Below are 20523 nucleotides of genomic sequence, written 5' to 3' on the forward strand. Positions count from 1 at the left end.
ACTTATCAAGATCAACGCCTCACCCTGAGCAACAAGATTGACGCCTCTGGCCTCCCACTATGCAACAAGATCTACAGCTCCTTCCTCCCAGCCATATCAACCTAAAGGAAAACCAAATCAACCCCATTCAACCCGAAACTCACTGATCAAACAATGAGAAATAAAGGCAAGCAATCAATGATCCAAAAGGCTTCGATGAGAGATCGGAGATCGGGGTCGGCAATTGGTGATAGTGGATATACTAAATGGCGATGGTGATTGGTGGCAGTGTCAATCAGTGATCGTTGGAAGCTAGAGGAAGAAAGATTTATGAGATGAGAGAAAGAGAATTGTGAGCCTGAGTGAGTTGCGTTCTGTGATCGGATGAAATGAGAAAAATAGAGTGAGGTGAGGTACAGAGAAGAGAGAGAAACAAATACTAAAATTTTAAATGCAAGAGTTATGGTAACCGTGCATATATGCATGGTTACTGTAGCAGTGGTGCATATTTGCACACTTTTACACTGACTGATGTGGGCATTTTTTGGGGTTAAAATGTGCAAAATGATGCACTTTTAGTATTTTGCAAGATTTTGCAAGAGCTGATGCACTTTAGTTTAAGTTTTTTCAACATGAATGTGAAAAAACTACATCAATGTATGAATATGATGCTCACTACATGTTATTACATTCTTATTTAGGTAAGACTTATGTAGGATTGTGTCAAGAAAGCCTAAAGATGTATGGGCAGTTAGTCTTACCGTTGGTACGTATCTCATAGACCGGAAATATTTCAAGCCCTTCGAGCTTGATGAATGATTCGCTAGGCTATGAAAAAAGTGGAGTATTAGAGGACACCATCTTCAAGCCTAAGCAGCAACAAACTTTATGGGGGGAAAAATGATGATATTTTGGGATTGTTTTCTTTCTGCTCAAGATTTTAGTTTTTATTTATTTATTTAATATTTTTTTTTATGGAAATACTTTATACTAGTTGTCCTCTGATTCATGCATTCAAGGTTCATGGCTGATCCCTTTGTTTCCACAGAGGCACAGAGAATGTAATTGGTTTTATAAGACCTTGTTAACAATGATGCATTAATGGTGCATATATATATATATATATATATACATATATATATTGAGAAACAAACACACATACACAAGGGAGAGGGAAAGATGTTCTAATACAAAAGTATACCACAACTCTACTCAAAAGCTATAGTCATGCAAATATCTTTATTGATGTATACAAAAAATGCGACATACTATATGTTGACTTAAAAAAAAAAAAAAAAAAAAAAAAAAAAAAAAAAAACAAACAGAAACTAGTTGCAAGAGAGTGGCCTCAAAATATAAATCTATTAGGGTGATAATTCTATCATCTTAGGTGCGGTTTGGATAGGACTGAAATTGCGTTTACGTTTTCTACGTCTTTTTTTTTTTTTCCTCAAGTCGTGAATGTTGACTTTCTGCATGAACAATGCATTTGTGTACTGTTCACAGACCCACAAACATCACTTTTCAGTAACTTTTTTATTAAAAATGGGTCCCACGGCACTATTCACACATTTAAAAATTATTTTGCTACAGTGTTTTCAGTTTTCAGTTTTCAGTTTCAGTAAAATAAATTCTATCCAAATAGACCCTAATTAGCCAACTGAAGTATACTCAATTCAATTGTCAATAAACAAATTATTGTTTTTCTAGAGGCAACTGTTTTCGTATTTAAAGTGGCTTTACCCTTTTATGAACATTGTCTCAACTCTTAACTAACAATCAAATGAGATCTCAAACTCAAAGCTACAACAGTCCTTCACTTCCGGATTTTCCTCACTCTAAACGATTGTCTTCCACAACTCTCACACATACTCATATACCATGTATCAACCTAACAACAAAACCTCTCCACAAAACTTGTTCTCTTCCACGACCCCTCAGCACAATTGTCTTATATGGAAGTAATGGAACTATCCCTAAAGTTCTACGAGGCCATGAAAGCCTGTGCTTCCATCAAGTCCACACCCATTGGTCAAAAATTCCATGCACAGCTTATCTCCACTAGCCTTGACTCTTCCATTTTCCTTCAAAATCATCTCTTGCATTTGTACTCCAATTGCAATCTCATCAACGATGCTTGTTGGGTTTTCAACAACATTGAGTATTGGTGATGCCGTAAAATCACCAGTGAACTACACGATCCTTGCACGCTTTAAATAGCAACTTGCAAGAAGAAAGAAGTGATCTAACAGAGGGCATCGGTGTGGTGCCAGCCAAATACGCTCCGAAGGTCAAGTTAGAATTATTCTCAACTCTAGAGTGCTAGAGAGGGGTAAATTATGCGTACCTTGATTTATGAGGGTATTGGGGTTTTTATAGTAGTAGAAGGTTGGCTTCTCTTGCTTGATGTAGAAGTCTTTTCCTTGTAGGAATCCTCTTGAAGAATCCCAAACGTGATGGACAAGACATTTCCTTGTAGAGAGGTCTTTCATTAACGCGCGTATCTTCCAGAATTCTCCTTGTACTAGGATTCCTATTTCCTTTGGGATTCTACCAGATTTCAAGCGTGTGTAACAAGTATATCAAGTTAGGGTTCCTGCTATGCCCTGGGCTTACCCATTGTCAGCCCATGGGCTAGGATCTGTTAGGCCCAACATAATGAAGATCCGTTATGCTAATTTTTACCCCTTCAGTTGCCCCTTTCACCCTATGGTTCATCATGCTTGGGTGGATGGACCAATAGGGTGACGGTTCAATATTCTTTGGGTTTGACGGTTTAGGGTTCCCAGAGTTGACGGTTTAAGGTTCTTGAAGTTGACGGTTCTCAAAGAGGATGACACGAACTATGATCATTTGTTGACAGGTTATCAATCATTTATGAGGTACGACATATGTCACTTTTTGATTGGATTTTGTCCCGGATCGAAGCGTCACTTCGTCTTCCATGCATTTTACATATATATATATATATATATATATATATATTACACTTCTCCTTACTCATTTCTCCATTTTTTAGCTAAAACATATTGTCAAAGCGCCATTGTCAGCCTTGTCAGAGAGCTTTCCATCGAATATCTGTACCCGTCATCTATACAATAGTTGTCCTTCAGTTACTCAAACCTAGTGAGTATTATTATTATTATTATTTACAAGTCTTGCATTTGTGCTTTCATTTTGCTAGACTTTTATACACACCCGTCAACACTCCTAGATCCGTCAGTCTTTGGTTTTGTCGTCACTTATAGGCAATGTCTGGTGCGTCAAGTAATCAATCAGTAGTTCATGACGGGGTGGATTACGAGAAAATATACTCGTTCGGTCATAAAGACAAAGAGAGTCCAGGCGAAGAGAGGAGTCCGTCCGTCTCTTCCTCGTCCTCAACAAATGAGGATATGGGGATGGCTGAGCTAGAGGATATTTCTGATGACGACGAGGATCAACCATTGAGATCCGTCATTGGTGCTGATGGACTTAGGAAGTTCATAATGCTACCAGAGTGGACGGTGCATAAATTCACATCCGTCATCAAGGAGAAACATTTCAACACATTTATGGCCAATTTTCAAATTCCAGACTACATTTCAGTCCGTTTACCCTACATATTAGAGAAATGTTATTACGAGGGGGTAGAAGGTGTCAGAGTGTACGAACAGATGCTGAAGGTGGGACTTAGGTTTCTGTTAAGTACCCTGCATATAGAACTTCTAAATTATTTGGGTTTGTCCATCACCCAGATATCCTCGAATGCCTGAAGGGTCTTCATAGCAATGGAGATTCTTTATGGTGCTATGATAGATGGTGCCAAGAGGCTGACGGTGCGTGAATTCCTTCATTGCTACCATCCAAATGAAATTGACAAGTCAAGGGGAATGCATTGTTTTGCTAGTAGGAGTCCATTGTTGAAGGTCATCTTTGAAACACCTGACTCAAATAGAGACTAAAAGAGTCGTTACTTCTTCCTAAAGGGTGATGGGTGGATGGGTCGTTCAGGGGAGACGGAATATATGCCCGTCGACACAACCTGGGGAGTATTAAATCTATCTCATATGCATCCGTCCTAATTTGCAAAATCTTTTTATATTCGCTCAGTTATGATTTCTCTCTTTTAACCGTCCATTTCTTTTGCAGGTAGACGGCATCCACAAGATAGTGTTGAGGAGTTTAGTTTTCTCGAGAAGATTTTTCAAAAGACCAAGCCAGAGGAAAGGACTTGGGTGAAGTTAGTAAATCCAAATACCATCCACTTGTATTGTGACGGTCCTGAATCCACGTCGGAAGCCATCAGATATAACAACAAAATTCACAGACGTAAGTCTGTCAACCTTTATTTTGCATAAATGGCTTTAACTCTCAGTTAATAAATTCACCCGTCCTTCTTTACAGAGATGGACGATGCTAAGAGGAGGGCGCTGATAAAATCACAGGCTGTCAAAAGAAAAGAGTCCGACGAGGTAGTTCCTAAGGGGACGGCTTCGTCGATAAAAAGGAAACCTCCATCCAAATCTGATCGTCCTCTTAATAGCAAAAAGTCTCTCTGGAACCTGTTATCAGGTTGATGGTTGAGGGTGTGAAGACCATCACCCCAGTAAAGCATGGGTCAGGCAAGGGTTTAATGAAGGCCCCGTCCACAAGCCAAGAGAAGCCTCCTTATCTCTTTCGTGACGATTCCAAATATGCCCTGGAGAAGCTTTCATCTATTATCTCATCGGAGGACTATAAGGATTTGGGCAGTCACTCGACGGAGGCAATGGGGGAGACGGATCTCTTTGTTGTTGCACAGGTAATTTTTGTCCATTGATTTACGCCCGTCCACTCCACCTAGTTTTTGTCTTACACTCTTAACTTGTTTGTTCCAGTCCCTGGTCATGATGAAGGGCCTAATGGATCGGTGCCTTAACCATGAGGTGGCTCTGGAATGTGTGCGAGCAAAGGCAGAGCAGATGGAGGATGAGCTAGGTCAACTTAACAAGTGGAAATCCACTATGGAGAAGAAGTTTGACCTTTCTGAGCAGGTAAAAAAGGAGCTCGAGCAAAAGACGAATGAGGCGAGGAAGGCCTTGGAGGTGAAAGAAAAAGAGATCCAAGACTTAAAGGAAAAGCTCCGTCAGGCTAAGGAGGTAGCGGTTCGACAATACTGTGATTCCGACGCTTTATTGGCCGAGCTGGGGGACTCATTCCTGCAAGGTTTTGATGACGTGCTCTGTCAAGTTAAGAAAGCCTACCCTGAACTGGATGTGTCCATGATAATCGTTGAAGATTAAAGCCAGATGTCTGCCTTGCCCGTCGCCTCAGAGAACACAGATGACCTATTTGTTGAGGAGGTAGCTCAAGGCGACGGAGAGTCAGCTTAAGCAAAAAATGTCCAAGATGCCGACCCTAAAAAGTAGATTGTTTTTTTTTTTTTTTTTTGAGAACAATCCGTCCTTTATTTTGTGTATTAAACAATTACCCTTTGAGGGTTTTATCCGTCAATGTTGCTTTATTTCACAATTTTATGCCTACTTTATCAATATTTATCATTTGAAAGTTGTATAAATATCTGTCCTCTTGAGTTGTTCATTATACGGAGACTGGCCATCTTTATGGACTTGTATAGTTTTAGTTTTTGGACGAACCGTCCTTGAATACTTATGTAGTTTACCCGTCTTCCATTGTGGACTTGGAAATTTTCACCTAATGGGGTGATCCGTGCAGTTGACGGGCTTGTGTCCGTCCATTTAGAACTTGTTATTATCCATCCATTTTATGGGCTAGTCGTCACCCGTCTGGTGGATAAACGCTATTTTTACGGGCTTAGGGGATTCACCTGTCCGAGACTACCTTTCTAGTTTACGGATTTTGTTCTATCCGTCCATTTTTTTTAACTTATAGAGTTTTCTCCCGTCAGGGATGATCCGCATATTTAGTGTACTTTATTTTTCATCCATCTAGGATGATCCGTCAGTCTTGTGGAGTTTACAATCTATAGATGGTCCGTTAACGTTTTTGGGGTCATAGTAATAAATTTAACCTATTTGCGACCCGTCCACCTTGTGGACTTGACGATTATTTCTGCCCTATGGGTGGTCCGTCTACTTTGTAGACTACAATTTCCGTCCTTATGGGTTATCCATCCACTTTGTGGACTTTGTAAATATTTCCACCGTACGGGTGATCCGTCCACTTTGTGGACTTGGTAGACATTTCCACCCTATGGCTGATCTGTCCACTTTGTGGACTTTGTAAATATTTCCACCCTATGGATGATCCGTCCACTTTATGGACTTGGTAGTCATTTGCACCCTATAGCTGATCCGTCCACTTTGTGGACTTTGTAAATATTTCCACCCTATGGGTGATCCATCCACTTTGTGGACTTGGTAGTCATTTGCACCGATGGTGATCCGTCCACTTTGTGAGATTTTAAGTCGAAAAATACGGTTGTGTCTGAATAATTCCTCTTTAAAAAGAAAATGCATTTGTTGGGAAAAGTACTTGCCCCCTTGGGCTTAAAAAGGCATAAAATATTGTAGCAAAAATTATTAAAGAAAAACTAGTAATTGTAGCTAAAATTAAATAAACTGGGAATTTGGGGATCGTCACTGCTTTTCATATTATCTCTACTGGTAGTATTTCCATAGATTCTCCATGTTCCATGGGTGTTGCAGCTTTTGTCCGTCCATCGTCTCGAGGTGGTAGGTGCCCTTCCTTTGCCATGATGCGATCCTCTAGAGTCCTTCCCAGTTGGGGTCGAGCTTTCCTTGTGAAGGATCTCTAGTGGCACCCATTACCTTCTGTAGTACAAGATCACTGACCTGAAAGTCCCTATGTCTCACTTTGGTGTTGTAGTGTTTTGCCATGAGATTCTAATAACGCGCCAACCTCTGCTCTGTTGCCGCTTTGACTTCGTCCACTAGGTCGAGCTAAAGGCACATGGGCTCTTCGTTGTTATCCTCGTCGTAGCTTTCCACTCGGTAGCTTGTGAGCCGCACTTCTGCGGGAATGACAGTTTCACTTCCATATGCTAGTCAAAATGGTGTTTCTCTAGTGGGTGTTCTTGCCGTGGTCCTATATACCCATAGGACGCTTGGTAGTTCATCCTACCAGATACCTTTTGCCCCCTTGAACCGGGTCTTGATTATCTTGAGCAAGGACCTGTTCGTGACTTCGACTTGCCTATTTTCCTGTGGGTGTGCAGGCGACGAGTAGTGATTCTTGATCCCTAGCTCCGAGCAGAAGTCTCTAAACGCGCTATTGTCGAATTGCTTACCGTTGTCAAAGACTAGCACTCTGGATATCCCGTACCTGCATATGATATTTCTCCAGACAAAACTTCGGATGTTCTTCTCTGTGATGGTGGCTAAGGCTTTTGCTTCTACCCACTTAGTGAAGTAGTCTATGCCAACTACCAGGAATTTTAGCTATCTGACCACTATCAGGAATGGACCCATGATATCTAGGACCCATTGTGCGAACGGCTAGGGTGCCGTCATGGGGGTCAATTCTTCAAACGGTTGTCTGATGAAATTGCTGAACCTCTGGCATTTGTCATAGGATTTGACATAAGCTTGCACGTCCTTCAACATTGTAGGCTAGTAGTATCCTGCTTGAATCAACTTGTGTACTAATGATTGTGCGCTTGAGTGGTTTCTGCAGATACCCTCGTGGACTTCTCTCATTACGTAATTTTCTTCCTCGTGGCCTAAACACCTCAGGTATGGTCGAGAGAACCCTCTTTTATATAAGACATCTTTCATCAGCATAAACCGTGATGCATAGACCTTCAATTTTCTTGCAGCGCCCTTGTCGTCTGGTAACACGTCGGTTTTCAGGTAGGATATCAATGGCGTAGTCCAATTGCATTCAGAGTCTACTTCCTACATACTCATTCCGTCATCGATAAGTAAGGAGAGTTGAACGAATGATAATACCTGTTCGAGGACAAGCATAAATTCGGTTGAGGCAGATTTTGCTAGATGGTCAGCACATTCGTTTTCTTCCCTTCGGATTTGAACGAATTTGACTTCGAGGTCGCTGATTTGGTATTTTACTTCTTCTATATACCTCTTCATTCTATCGTTCTTGTACTCATAGTCACCATTGATCTGACTCGTTACCACCTATGAATCGCAGTGTATGACTATGTTTTTCGCACCCGCAGCCTTTGCGAGGTCTAGCCCGACCACCAAGACTTCATATTCTGCCTTGTTGTTGGTTGTGGGGAAATCTAATCAGATCATACATTGGATCTTTTCTCCCTCTAGGGTTTGGATCACTACACTGGCTCCTCCGGCTTATCTATTCGAAGATCCCTCTGTATAGATATTCCATTGTCTTTTCTCCTCCACCACCTGGCCGTTTCCGAGAGTGAATTCGGCGATGAAGTCAGCTACTACCTGCCCTTTCATAGCCGTCCACGGATGGTATTGGATGTCAAACTCGCTTAGCTCTACTACCCATAAAGCCATTCTTCTTACTGCTTCTAGACTACTCATGGCTTTTCTCAAGGGCTTGTCCATCAAGACAACGATGGTATGCTCTTGGAAGTATGGCTTAAGTCTTCGCGCTGTGATTATCAACGCAAAAGCCAACTTCTCCATTTGAGGGTACCTCTCTTTTGCCCCTCGGAGTGGTCGGGTAGTAAAGTAGACTGGTTTCTGAGATCCATCATCCTCTCTTACCAAAGTTGCGCTTACAACAGCTTGTGAAACGGCTAAATATAGGTAAAGCTCTTCTCCAGGCTTGGATGGATTGAGCAACAGTGGAGATGAGAGATATGCCTTTAAGTTGTTAAATGCCGTCTCGCATTCGTCCGTCCACTCGAATGATTTCCTTAGAGTGCGAAAGAAGGGTAGACACTTGTCCGTCGCTCTTGAGATGAACCTGTTTATGGCTGCATCTTTTCCGTTCAAACTTTGGATCTCCTTAACCGTCCTTGGTGGCTCTAACTCCATTATGGCCCGTACCTTCTCCGGGTTAACCTCTATACCTCTTTGGGATACCATGAAGCCCAAGAATTTCCCGGACGTCACTCCAAACGCGCACTTGTATGTATTTAGCTTCATGTTAAATGATCGGAGTGTGTTAAATGTCTCCCAAAGGTCGTCTAGGTGATCAACTTCACGCAGGCTTTTTACCAACTTGTCGTCAACATAAACTTGTACGTTCCTGCTAATCTGGTGCGCAAATATCTTGTTCATTAACCTTTGATATGTTGCCCCAGCATTTTTGAGTCTGAAAGGCATCACCTTGTAGCAAAATAATCCCTGGCTTGTAACAAAGGAGGTATTCTCTTAATCAGATTCGTCCATCCTAATTTGGTTGTAGCCCGAGAAAGCGTCCATGAAACTTTAGAGCAGGTGTCTTGCAGTTGAATCTACCAAGGTATCTATCCGTGGGAGTGGATAGCTATCTTTAGGGCAAGCCTTGTTGAGGTTCGTGAAATCCACACACATCCTCTAGTTTTCATTGACCTTTTTAACCATGACGATGTTTGCCAACTAGTCGGGGTAATATACTTCCCGGATGAAACCTGCCTCTAGTAATTTTCGAACTTCCTCAACTATGGCCTTGTTCACTCCTAGGCGAACACTCGTTTCTTTTGTCGGATCGGAGGGAATGAGGGTGACACATTTAGCTTGTGGACCATGACTGAAGGGTCAATTCCTAGCATGTCTTTGTGACTCCAAGTGAACACGTCTTGGTTATCTTTGAGGAAAGTCGTGAGTGTTTGGCGCATTGGCCAACTAGCTAATGTGCCAATTCTATTCGTCCGTTCCGGCCATGTGTCATCAAGGCTCACCTCTTCCAGTTCTTCAACTGGTTCTGCTAGTGCTCATTGCTCTCCAATACACATCGTTTGTTGTTGATCCTCCATTTCTAACATGACAATATAGCATTCCCATGCTGCTATTTGATTTCCTCGCAGTTCTCCTACCCGTACTCCGTTGGGAATTTAATCATCAAGTGGTATGTTGAAGTCGTCACCTTCTAGGAATTAAGAGTAAGCCGTCCGAGAATGGCATTGTAGGCGGACGAGCAGTCGATTACAAGAAATGTTACCTCCTTAGTGATCTGCTGAGGATAGTCACCTAAGGGGAACACCTTCGTTCCCCCAAATTGCACGAGTAGGGCATTCGTTGGGGTTAACCGTACCCTATCAATCCTCATTTGCTAGAATGCCGGGTAGTATAGGATGTCCGCTGAGCTGCCGTTGTTGATGAGAACCCGATGCATGTTATAATCCCCTATTTGAAAACTGACTACAAGTGCGTCGTCATGAGGATGGTGAAGTCTCCGAGCATCATCCTCTGAAAATCTGATAACGAGGTTATCTATTCGTGGCATCTTAGGTATGGATCCTGTAAGTTGGACGCTATGGACCATTCTAAGATAGGTTTTGCGGGCTTTTTTGGAAGATCCGACCGCAGCTGTGCCCCTTACGATCATTCTTATGTCCCCTATATGTGGTCTAGGGCGCTCGTTCTCCCGTCGTGGGGCCTGTTCCTGGAGTGGATCATTTCATTCTTTGTTGACAAACCTCTGTAGCTTCCCTTGTCTAATAAGGGCCTTAATCTACTATTTCTAATCGTAGCAGTTGGCTGTGTCGTGCCCGTGGTCACGGTGGAAGTGACAATACTTGTCCCTCGGCCTCTTGTTGGGATCTCCCTTTAGTTTACCAGGGAACGTCAGTGCTCCTTCATCTTTGATCTGCATTAAGACTTGATCTATCGGGTGGTTAATGGGGTGAAGTTGGTGAACTTTTCAGTAGGGGGTCTAGGGCGCCTTTCATCTCGTTGATCTCCGGTTCTAGCAATCTTTCACCTCCTATCTTGTCGTGTGTCCTCCTGTCTTTCCCTCTTCCCGGGCTTCTCCTCGCGGGCCAACAATGCATCTTCTACGTTCATGTATTTGGTGGCTCTATAGAGTACGTCTGACATGGTCTTTGGGTCATTCTTATATAAGGAAAACAAAAACTTATCCTTTCGCAATTCGTTAGTGAATGCAGCTACGAGTATCTTATCATCCGCTTCGTCAATTGAAAGGGCCTCCTTGTTGAAATGAGTTATGTAGGACCGTAGCATCTCCTCTTCTTGTTGCTTGATGCTCATTAAGCATGTGGTGGACCTTTTGTACCTATGTCCCCTAATGAAGTGCAAGGTGAACTGGGTGCTCAACTTCTTATGGAATTTTTGTGGCAGGGGGAATGAGTTGATGGACGTAGTGAACGGTGAGTCAATTCTGTTTACTAGGTCATCAAGATCATTGGACACTCGTCCCTTGAGGGCATTCATCATGACCTCCATTTGTTCCTTCATTGCCTGCATCTTTGTGACAATAGGTGGAGGGGCCAAATCCATGAGAGATGGAAGGCTCATGTTTTGCCGCTCTAGTCTGCTTGGGGTGTTGCTGCCCTCTAGCTTCTCTTGGTCCCTTTGTTCAGCACTAGTACCTTCTTGGTTTTCCTTCTGAACGTTATGTCTTGCGTCCCTTTGGCGTAGCTGCTCCTCTAGATCATGGTTCTGTTTTATGAGACGTTCTACTACTGCCATGAGTGTTTGGACCTGCCTCTCTAATTTAGTAGATCTTGGCGGCTCGTCTCCTTAAACGATGTTGGTGGTAGCCATAGAGCAAGTGAGTACCATGCAACTCTTATGTCCGGGAAGTGATAGTCTATTTAAACTCGACGTTTCCCACAGATGGCACCAACTGATGATGCCATAAAATCATCAGTAAGCTACACGATCCTCGCATGCTTAAAATAGCAACCTGCAAGAAGAAAGAAGTGATCTAACAGAGGGTACCGGTGTGGTGCCGGCCAAATACCCTCCGAAGTCAAGTTAGAATTATTCTCAACTCTAGAGTGCTAAAGAGGGGTAAATTATGCATACCTTGATTTGTGAGGGTATTTGGGCTTTTATAGTAGTAGAAGGTTGGCTTCTCTTCCTTGATGTAGAAGTCTTTTCCTTATAGGAATCCTCTTGAAGAATCCTAAACGTGATGGACAAGACATTTCCTTGTAGAGAGGTCTTTCATTAACGCGCATATCTTTTGGAATTCTCCTTGTAGTAGGATTCCTATTTCCTTTGGGATTCTACTAGATTTCAAGTGTGTGTGTAACAAGTATATCAAGTAAGGGTTCCTACTATACCCTGGGCTTACCCATTGTCGGCCCATGGGCTAGAATCCGTCAGGCCCAACATAATGAAGGTCCATCATGCTAATTTTTACCCTTTCAAGTATCGTAATGTTTTTAGTTGGAATACGATGATTAGTGGGTTTGTTGATTTGGCTCAAATGAGTGAAGCGGAGAAGGTGTTTGATAAATGCCTGAAAGAGAATCTGTTTCTTGGATACTTTAAATATGTTTGTTTCAATGGTACATGATGGTAATTGTGTTAATGATCCGTTTTCTTTCACTTATGCAATAAAGGCTTGTGGTAGTCTCGCATAAATGAAGTTGGCTCTACAATTACATGGTCTTGTGGAGAAGTTTGATTTTGGCTATTCAGAATTCAATAATGGATATGTATATTAAGTCTGGAAAAGTGAGTTTAAGCTGAGAGTGTTTTTGGGGATCCCAAATCCGAGTTTCTTTTGTTGGAACAGTATGATCTTTGGATATTCCAAATTGGATGCCTGAACGTTACTCTGTCTTGGAACACGATAATATCGATCTTCTCCGAACAGGGCTTTGGGGTTCAGGGCCTTAGTACTTTTGTTGAGATGTGGAGTCAAGGTGTTAGACTGAATTCCACGACACAGGGACGGACCCAAGTAGAAGGCTAATGGGGCCCGGCCGCCCCCAGGCCCAAAAAAACAAATTTTTAGCAAGTAAAATTTTTCCAAAAAAAAAAAAAAAAGGGCTTGTGCCCCCCTTCCCCTAGCCCATCATCCGGCCAGCTCAGAGCAGAGCCCATAACCCATGTCAATCCAAAAAAAAAAAAAATCTCAGCTCTCAGCAGTCCAAAACCAAATGGATAAACCAAAAAACAAAGGAGAAAAAAGAAAGGAAAGTGAGAGACTGAGAGGCGAGAGCTGCGAGCGAGACGGAGAGAGACAAAGAGCGGTGTCGCCGTGACGCCGTGACAGAGAGAGACAAAGAGCGAGACGAGAGTGAGAGAGTGCAAAGTGCGAACCCAGCTTCGAGCAAGACCCACACCGCCACGCGAGACGAGATCCACTTGCCGCCGCTACCACCGGTTGCCGTTGCCTGATCTACCCAGCCCAGCTTCGAGCCTTCACAGAATCACAGTTCACATGTATTTACTCTTTAACTCTTATCTTTTCCTTCAAATTTCAAAACCTTGTGATCTGAGATTCTGAGAATCAAAGAAACTGTGCTTGTGGTGTTTCTTTTTTGTGTTTTTACTGATGAACTGAACTGATTTGGACCATTTGGTGATTTGGTGCTTGTGCTGCGGCTGAACCAAACTGAACTGTTTGTGTTTCTTTTTTTTCTTTTCTTTTTTGGCTTTTTGGCTTTGTGACTCTGTGTTTGTGACTCTTGCATTATATAGATAAATGAGATAGATAGAGAGAGTAGAGATTGTAGTGATAGGCAGATGGTTTTTTCTTTGTTCATTGGTAGTTGGACATAATAATAGGGAATAGGGAAAAGTGGAGTTTCTATTGGGCAACAGACAAGTGACAGGGGGGGAAAAAAAAGGTAAAGTTAAGAAAAGTTTTTGTTAGTAGTGCTTGACTGTTTGTAGTGGGATTCATTGGGTATTTGGGTTAGTGGGTCAGAATTAGGAAGATGAAGACAAGAGACAACACAAAGATACAAAAAACATAAAAGACATAAATAAAGGAAGAGACAGCACAGAGACATAAATAAAGGCAGTCCAAACACAAAGACACTAAAGGTAGACCAAAGACAAAAAGAAAAAAAATAAATCATATAATATAAAAAATTATCACACAAATTTTAAAAAATAACGGTAATTCTTATATAATTTTTATTTTATTTGTAGATCATGAAAAAATCAACTACAATGCTTGATTTTTTCAAAAGAAAAGGTTCAATTTCAAATTCTTCTGAAGTCAACGTGGAATTGCCAACAACTAATGTTGCTATTCCAATTCCGGAAAATGTGGATGTTCCAATTCTGGAAAATGCGGATGTTCCAATCTCTCAAACACAATTTCAAAGAATTGACCTTGATTCTTTGGATTATGATCTCGGAACACGCAAACAAATATGGGAATATCATGTTAATCAGCGTGATGAAATTCGCGTGATGAAATTCGACAAGCTTACATTAAAAAAGGTCCGCACCAACCTCCTCTAGAGACATTCAAAAAAAAGTGGAAAGCACAATCGTAGCTTTTAAGCTTCTTGGTATAGAAATAATTCAAAATGGCTTGAATATTCTCCTACAACAGATGCAACTTATTGTCTACCCTGCTTTGTCTTTCATAATCCAAATGTGGTTGTGGGACAAAATACATTTATTGTTGGTGGATTTAGAAATTGGAAAAAGGTTGGGGGCAAAGCTTGTTCTTTTCAAGTTCATATAGGAAAAGATCCTAACTCAGCTTATAGAGTTGCTGAGCAAATGTGTAAGGATTTGATGAACCAATCGCAGCATTTGCAAAGGGTAGTTGATCATTTCACTACTGAACAAATTGCAAATAATCGGTTGCAACTGAAGGCCACAATTTTTAGTATGCGATATCTTGCCTTTCAAGCTATAGCTTTTAGAGGTCGAGATGAAAGTTTTAGTTCATTAAATCGTGGGAACTTTCATGAATCATTGGGTATTGTGACTTTTTGGAATGAGAAGGTTGCTGAAATAATAGAAAAAGCTCCAAAAAATGCAACCTACACATCACCTAGGATTCAAAAGAAAATTCTACATGTTTTCTCAGCCAAAGTGAAGAAGGCCATTCGGGAAGAAATTGGTGATGCAAAGTTTTGCATAATGGTTGATGAAGCTCGTGATGAGTCCATGAAAGAGCAAATGGCTATGGTGTTTAGATATGTTGATGCAGAAGGCTTTGTGAAAGAACGCTTTTTTGGGCTTATTCATGTTGTTGACACTGCAGCTTTGACTCTAAAGAAGGGGATATATTCTTTGTTATCTCAATATTGCTTAGATATACAAAAGATTCGAGGGCAAGGATATGATGGAGCAAGTAACATGCGAGGTTTGTGGAATGGATTACAAGCTTTGATTTTGAATGATTGCCCATGTGCTTACTATATCCATTGTTTTGCACATCGCTTACAATTGACATTAGTAAAAGCATTAAAACAAGTTGTTCCCATTATTTATTTTTTTCTTACATTGCTTTTTCTGATCAAAATTGTTAATGCTTCATGCAAGCGCAATGAGCAATTGAAAGTTGCCAATGCTAATGAAATATCACGTTTGATTGATCTTGAAGAGCTTGAGACTGGAAGTGGACTTAATTAAATTGGCACTTTACAACGACCTAGAGAAACACGTTGGAGTTCACATTTTAGATCAGTTTCTAGCTTATTAAGGATGTTTAGTTCAACTGTTGAAGTTTTACAAAATATAATTGATGGTGCAATTGATGGAGAAAATCGGGCAAAAGGAGAGTCAGCTTATGAAGGTTTAACTTCATTTGAATTTGTTTTCATCTTGCATCTTGAGAAGGAAACTATGGAGATCACTGATAAACTTTGTCAAGCTTTGCAAAGCCAATCTCAAGACATTTTAAATGCCATGCATTTAGTTTCATCTACTAAAGCACTTATCCAAAAATTTAGAGATGATGAATGGGATGGTTTACTCACCACTGTAATATCATTTTGTGAGAAGCATTGCATTGATGTCCTGGATATGAATGCTCGTTATGTTGCGAGGCGAGGTCGAGCTCGTAATCAACAAGATAACGTTACAAATGAGCATCATTATCGAGTAAATATTTTTTATGCTACAATAGATTCTCAACTACAGGAACTAAATTATCGGTTTAATGAAGATGCAATGGAGTTACTTAGGCTTAGCCCAGCTTTAGAACCTTGAGAGGCATTAAAATCTTTTAGAATTAGTGATCTTTGTTTGTTGGTAAAGAATTTCTATCCACAAGATTTCACAGATTATGACAAACAAGTGTTGGAGAAGGAGCTTTATCATTTTGAGTATAATGTAGTCCAAGATCCAGAGTTCAAAAAATTGAAAAGTTTATATGAGTTGTCTCAATGGTTAGTGAGAACTGGAAATTCAAAATACTACAAACTTGTTTATAGAATGGTGAGACTTGTGCTTACTCTTCCAGTTTCTATTGCTACTACAGAGCAAGCATTTTCAGCTATGAAACTTGTCAAAATTGAACTTCGAAACAAAATGGAAGATGACTTTTTGAATGACTCTTTGATGTTATACATTGAAAAGGATATAGTTTCGACATTTAGTTTGGATTCAATAGTAGATGATTTTGAAGATTTGAAAGAGCGTCGAGTTCCCTTTTCATAGATGATTGTATAAAGAAACAATAGTGTTTCATATCTTTTGTTTTCGTTAGTAGATTGTATCTTAATATATTAAGAAACAATGATTTTTGGGTATTTGTCTTGGTTGATAGTTTATTAATACTATATGGATGCGTATTTGAAATTTTTTTTTTTGCTTATCTTCGGCCCCTCCGGCTTAAAATCCTGCATTCGTCCCTTCCACGACATATGCCAGCGTACTTAGTGCTTGCACAAGTATATATGATCTTGCATGGGGTACCCATTTGCATGCTCGGATTGTTCGAATGGAACCAACTATTGATGTTCTAGTTGGTAGTGGTCTGGTTGATATGTATGCAAAATGTGGATGCTTAGAATTTGCTAGGCGGATCTTTGATGGCTTAACAGAACACAATGCAGTCTATTGGACTTCTTTAATCAGTGGACTTGCACATTTTGGGTTAGAGGAAGAGGCTTTGGAACTGTTTAATCAAATGAGAGAGGCTCCATTTTCCTTGGATGAGTTTACTCTGGCAACAATTCTTGGGGTTTGTTAAGGTCAAAAGTATGTTTCAATTGAGGAGCAGCTACATGGATATACAATCAAGACTGGAATGGATTCCTCTGTTGCTATAGGAAACGCTGTAGTTACGATGTACATAGTGTGGAAATGTACAGAAAGCGAATCATGCATTTGAACTGATGCCAATGAGAGACATAATATCATGGACAGCAATGATCACCACATTTTCTGAGATTGGTGATATTGAAAAAGCTCGACAATGTTTTGATCAAATGCCAGAGCAGAATGTCATAAAATGGAATTCAATGTTAGGCACATATACCCAACATGGTTTTTGGGAAGAATGTCTCAAATTGTTTACTTTGATGCAAAGGCAAGGAGTTAAGCATGATTGGGTCACTTTTGCAACTTCAATTAGTGCCTGTGCTGATCTAGCAATACTAAAACTTGATATCCAAATTGTATCTCAAGCTGAAAAAGGGTTTGGTTCTAATGTTTCAGTTGCAAATAATGTTGTTTCTATGTACTCACAAATCAAAAAATGTGATTTGTTGGAATGCGATAATGGCTGGATATGCTCAAAATGGTCAAGTTAGGAAAGTAATAGAGATTTTTGAGAATATGTTGGAGATGAAATGCTCACCTGATCATATAAGCTATGTATCTGTTCTATCAGCCTGTAGCCATGCAGGGCTTGTAACAGAAGGGAAGCAATGCTTCTATTCCATGACTGAGGATTTTGGCATCTCTCCAACATCTAAACATTTTTCTTGTATGGTGGATCTTCTTGGTCGGGCTGGGTTACTTTAGGAGGCCAAGAATTTGATTGGTGGAATGCCTTTTAAGCCAAATGATGCTATTTGGGGGGCTCTCCTTGGTGCCTGTCGGATCCATTGCGAATCTAAATTAGCCGAAGTTGCAGTGAAGAATTTGGTTGAGTTTGATGCCGAAGAATCTGGAAGTCACATCCTTCTAGCAAATATATATTTAGATTCTGGCAAGTTAGAAAGTGTTGCAGATATGAGAAAACTGATGAGAGAGAAAGGAATACGAAAGAATCCTGGTTGTAGTTGGATAGAGGTAGAAAACAGGGTACATGTATTCACTGTAGATGAGACTAATCACCCACAAATGAAGGATATTTACAGAAAGTTGGAGAAGATGATGAAGAAGATAGAAGATACAGGAAACTACAAAAATGCAATTAGGTCACTTCGTGGACAAGGCTACCACAGTGAGAAACTTGCAGTGGCATTTGGTTTGATTAATTTGCCTACTTGGATGCCAATCCATGTAATGAAGAATCTTCGAGTATTTATGCTATGATTGTCACCTGACAATAAAGCTGATTTCCCTTGTTACCTCAAGGAAACTTACAGTGCGAGATGGATACTGATTTCATCATTTCAAGAATGGATTTTGCTGTTGTGGAGATTACTGGTAATCTGAAGTTATTGATTTTGCTCTTGTGGAACCTAATGGTAATGTACTAATTTATTTTATTTAGAGGAATCAGTATATTAATTTTTTCCCCTTTCAATTGTGTCCGTGTGCCACTATATTTTTGTTATTTCAATTGAAGAGGGAAAAGAAAGTGAACGGAATAGATAAGTCTTGCAGAACTTATCCCTAAGTGGCTTACCTTTGTTTCCTAAAACAAAAATTCTATTCTTCTACAGTTTCATGTAACTATATATTTCTGAGTTTAATATGCATTTTAGATACATCAATATATTTTCACAGGCTTCTTCTCTCTTAACTCCATGCCAAGACCCAGCTGGGATGGGTGTGCATCATTAAGAATTTGTAAATTTCATGAAAGCATTCTTGAAAAGAGAAAATTTCATCAAGAATGTTTAAATTTCATGAAGATAAAAAGACATGCTAACTATTGACTCCTTGACAAATATGCCAGAGTTCCAAAGATTGATCATCTGGTTACATCAATGATGGAAAAAAATAAAAATAAAATAAAGAACTAAAACTGAGAAGAACAAAGAATCTGTGCAAGACCGTAAAAAGAATCTGTCCAAGACCATAACAACTCATAGAGAAAATAATCAACTCAATGCTTCATCCGGGATGTGGGATCAGCAAACCATGCAGCAAGTAATTCATCAGTATTAGCATTAACAACATGGTCAGATTTGGATTGACTGCATACTTCAACCGGGGGCAGTAGATCAGAAAATATTTGAGTCAATGCTTCATCTGGGGCTTTGAGATTAGCAATCCATGCATCAAAATCTTCATCAATGTCAGCGTCAAGAACATGGTCAGAATTTGATTGATGACATACTTCAACCATGGGTGGTAGATCAGAAAATATTTGACTCATTGCTTCATCTAGGGGTGGGAGATTAGCCATCCATGCATCAAGCTCTTTATCAATGTCAGCATCAAGAGCAAGGTCAGATTTTGATTGATGACATACTTCAACCATGGGTGGTAGATCAGAAAATATTTGACTCAATGTTTCATCTGGGTATGGGAGATCAGCAGTCCATCCAGCAAACTCGTCATCATCAGCACCAGCATCCAAACTTGGCATCTCAGGCTCAAGGCGCAGCCTTTTTCTGTGTTCTTGGGATTGGGCATCTACTTGTTCATGTGATATCACAGCAATTGTATTGAAGCTTGAGGCCTCTTCAGCAGCAGCAGCAGCAGAATAAAAACATCTTTTGAACCCTCTTCCTTTGGCCTCCTCACAAACTGAACCTTTATTTTGTTGATCAGCAATATTCCATGCAACAAATTTTTCACAACTTGGCATTTCAAGCCACATTTTTCTATGTTCATCAAGTGACATCATAGCAGTTGTTCCGTAGTCCTCACAAACCGACCCTTTATTTTGTTTATAAATGACGCAAAGGACTTTGTTGAGTCTTGCAGATCCTTGAACTGCTGTTTTGCCAGCAAGGGAGAACTCATGCATTATCCAATTAGTCTTGTTGAATTTTCCAGAACCAACATTCTTGGCCTTAAAAGAGAGCATCTTGTCGATCCCAATAAGATCGCCCTTAGAATCATGCATTCTTTTGGGCTTGCTTTTTTCAAGCCAGGTTCCACAAGAGGCAGCCCTGCAAACACGATTGCCGGTTATTTTGAGGTTGGTGAACACGTAAAGCTTGCGTTGGAAGGTGTGTAAATGATAGTACGAATGAGAATCATATATTTCCCATGGAGGAATTTTGCCGTATACCTCACAGTCATTGACAACATAATGATTTAGGCAACGGTGTTCTGTACCGTCTACCTTGCTATTCAAAATGTTTATCAACTCCTCGTCCTTAGGATCAAATCTAAAACCCACACTCATCTTTCCACCAAACAAAAGAAAATTTCAAGAAACCAAAGAAACCTTCTTTTCACTGATAAAATAAACAAAACACTCTTCTTGAATTCTTGCCTTGGGCAGAAAGTCTCAAACAAGAACTACGTTAGAAAAAGAAATATCATACATATAGGACCTTAGGGCGGTTGGGATAAAGGGCGGTTAAAAGTGATTAAAACTTAGTTTAAAAAATAAAAACTTTTTAAATAATTATTTAATTTGTTTATTAACTGATTAGGCTAGTATTATTTATAAGTGAGAAAATCGAACTTTAGT

The 20523-nt window shown here is 40.3% G+C and overlaps 1 protein-coding gene and 1 pseudogene across 1 annotated transcript; one reads left to right on the forward strand and one right to left on the reverse strand.

The window, feature by feature from the left end:
• The first annotated feature begins 634 nt into the window (after positions 1-634).
• On the forward strand, positions 635-18357 carry LOC115981151 (annotated as a pseudogene).
• Positions 18358-18978: 621 nt separating this feature from the next.
• LOC115981152 (NAC domain-containing protein 82-like) lies at positions 18979-20232 on the reverse strand. The gene has a single exon (XM_031103328.1). It carries the CDS (start codon positions 20230-20232, stop codon positions 18979-18981), a length of 1254 nt encoding a protein of 417 aa, XP_030959188.1.
• Positions 20233-20523: the final 291 nt, after the last annotated feature.

This window comes from Quercus lobata, chromosome 3, assembly GCF_001633185.2.
Source record: "Quercus lobata isolate SW786 chromosome 3, ValleyOak3.0 Primary Assembly, whole genome shotgun sequence".
Taxonomy (NCBI): Eukaryota; Viridiplantae; Streptophyta; class Magnoliopsida; order Fagales; family Fagaceae; genus Quercus; species Quercus lobata.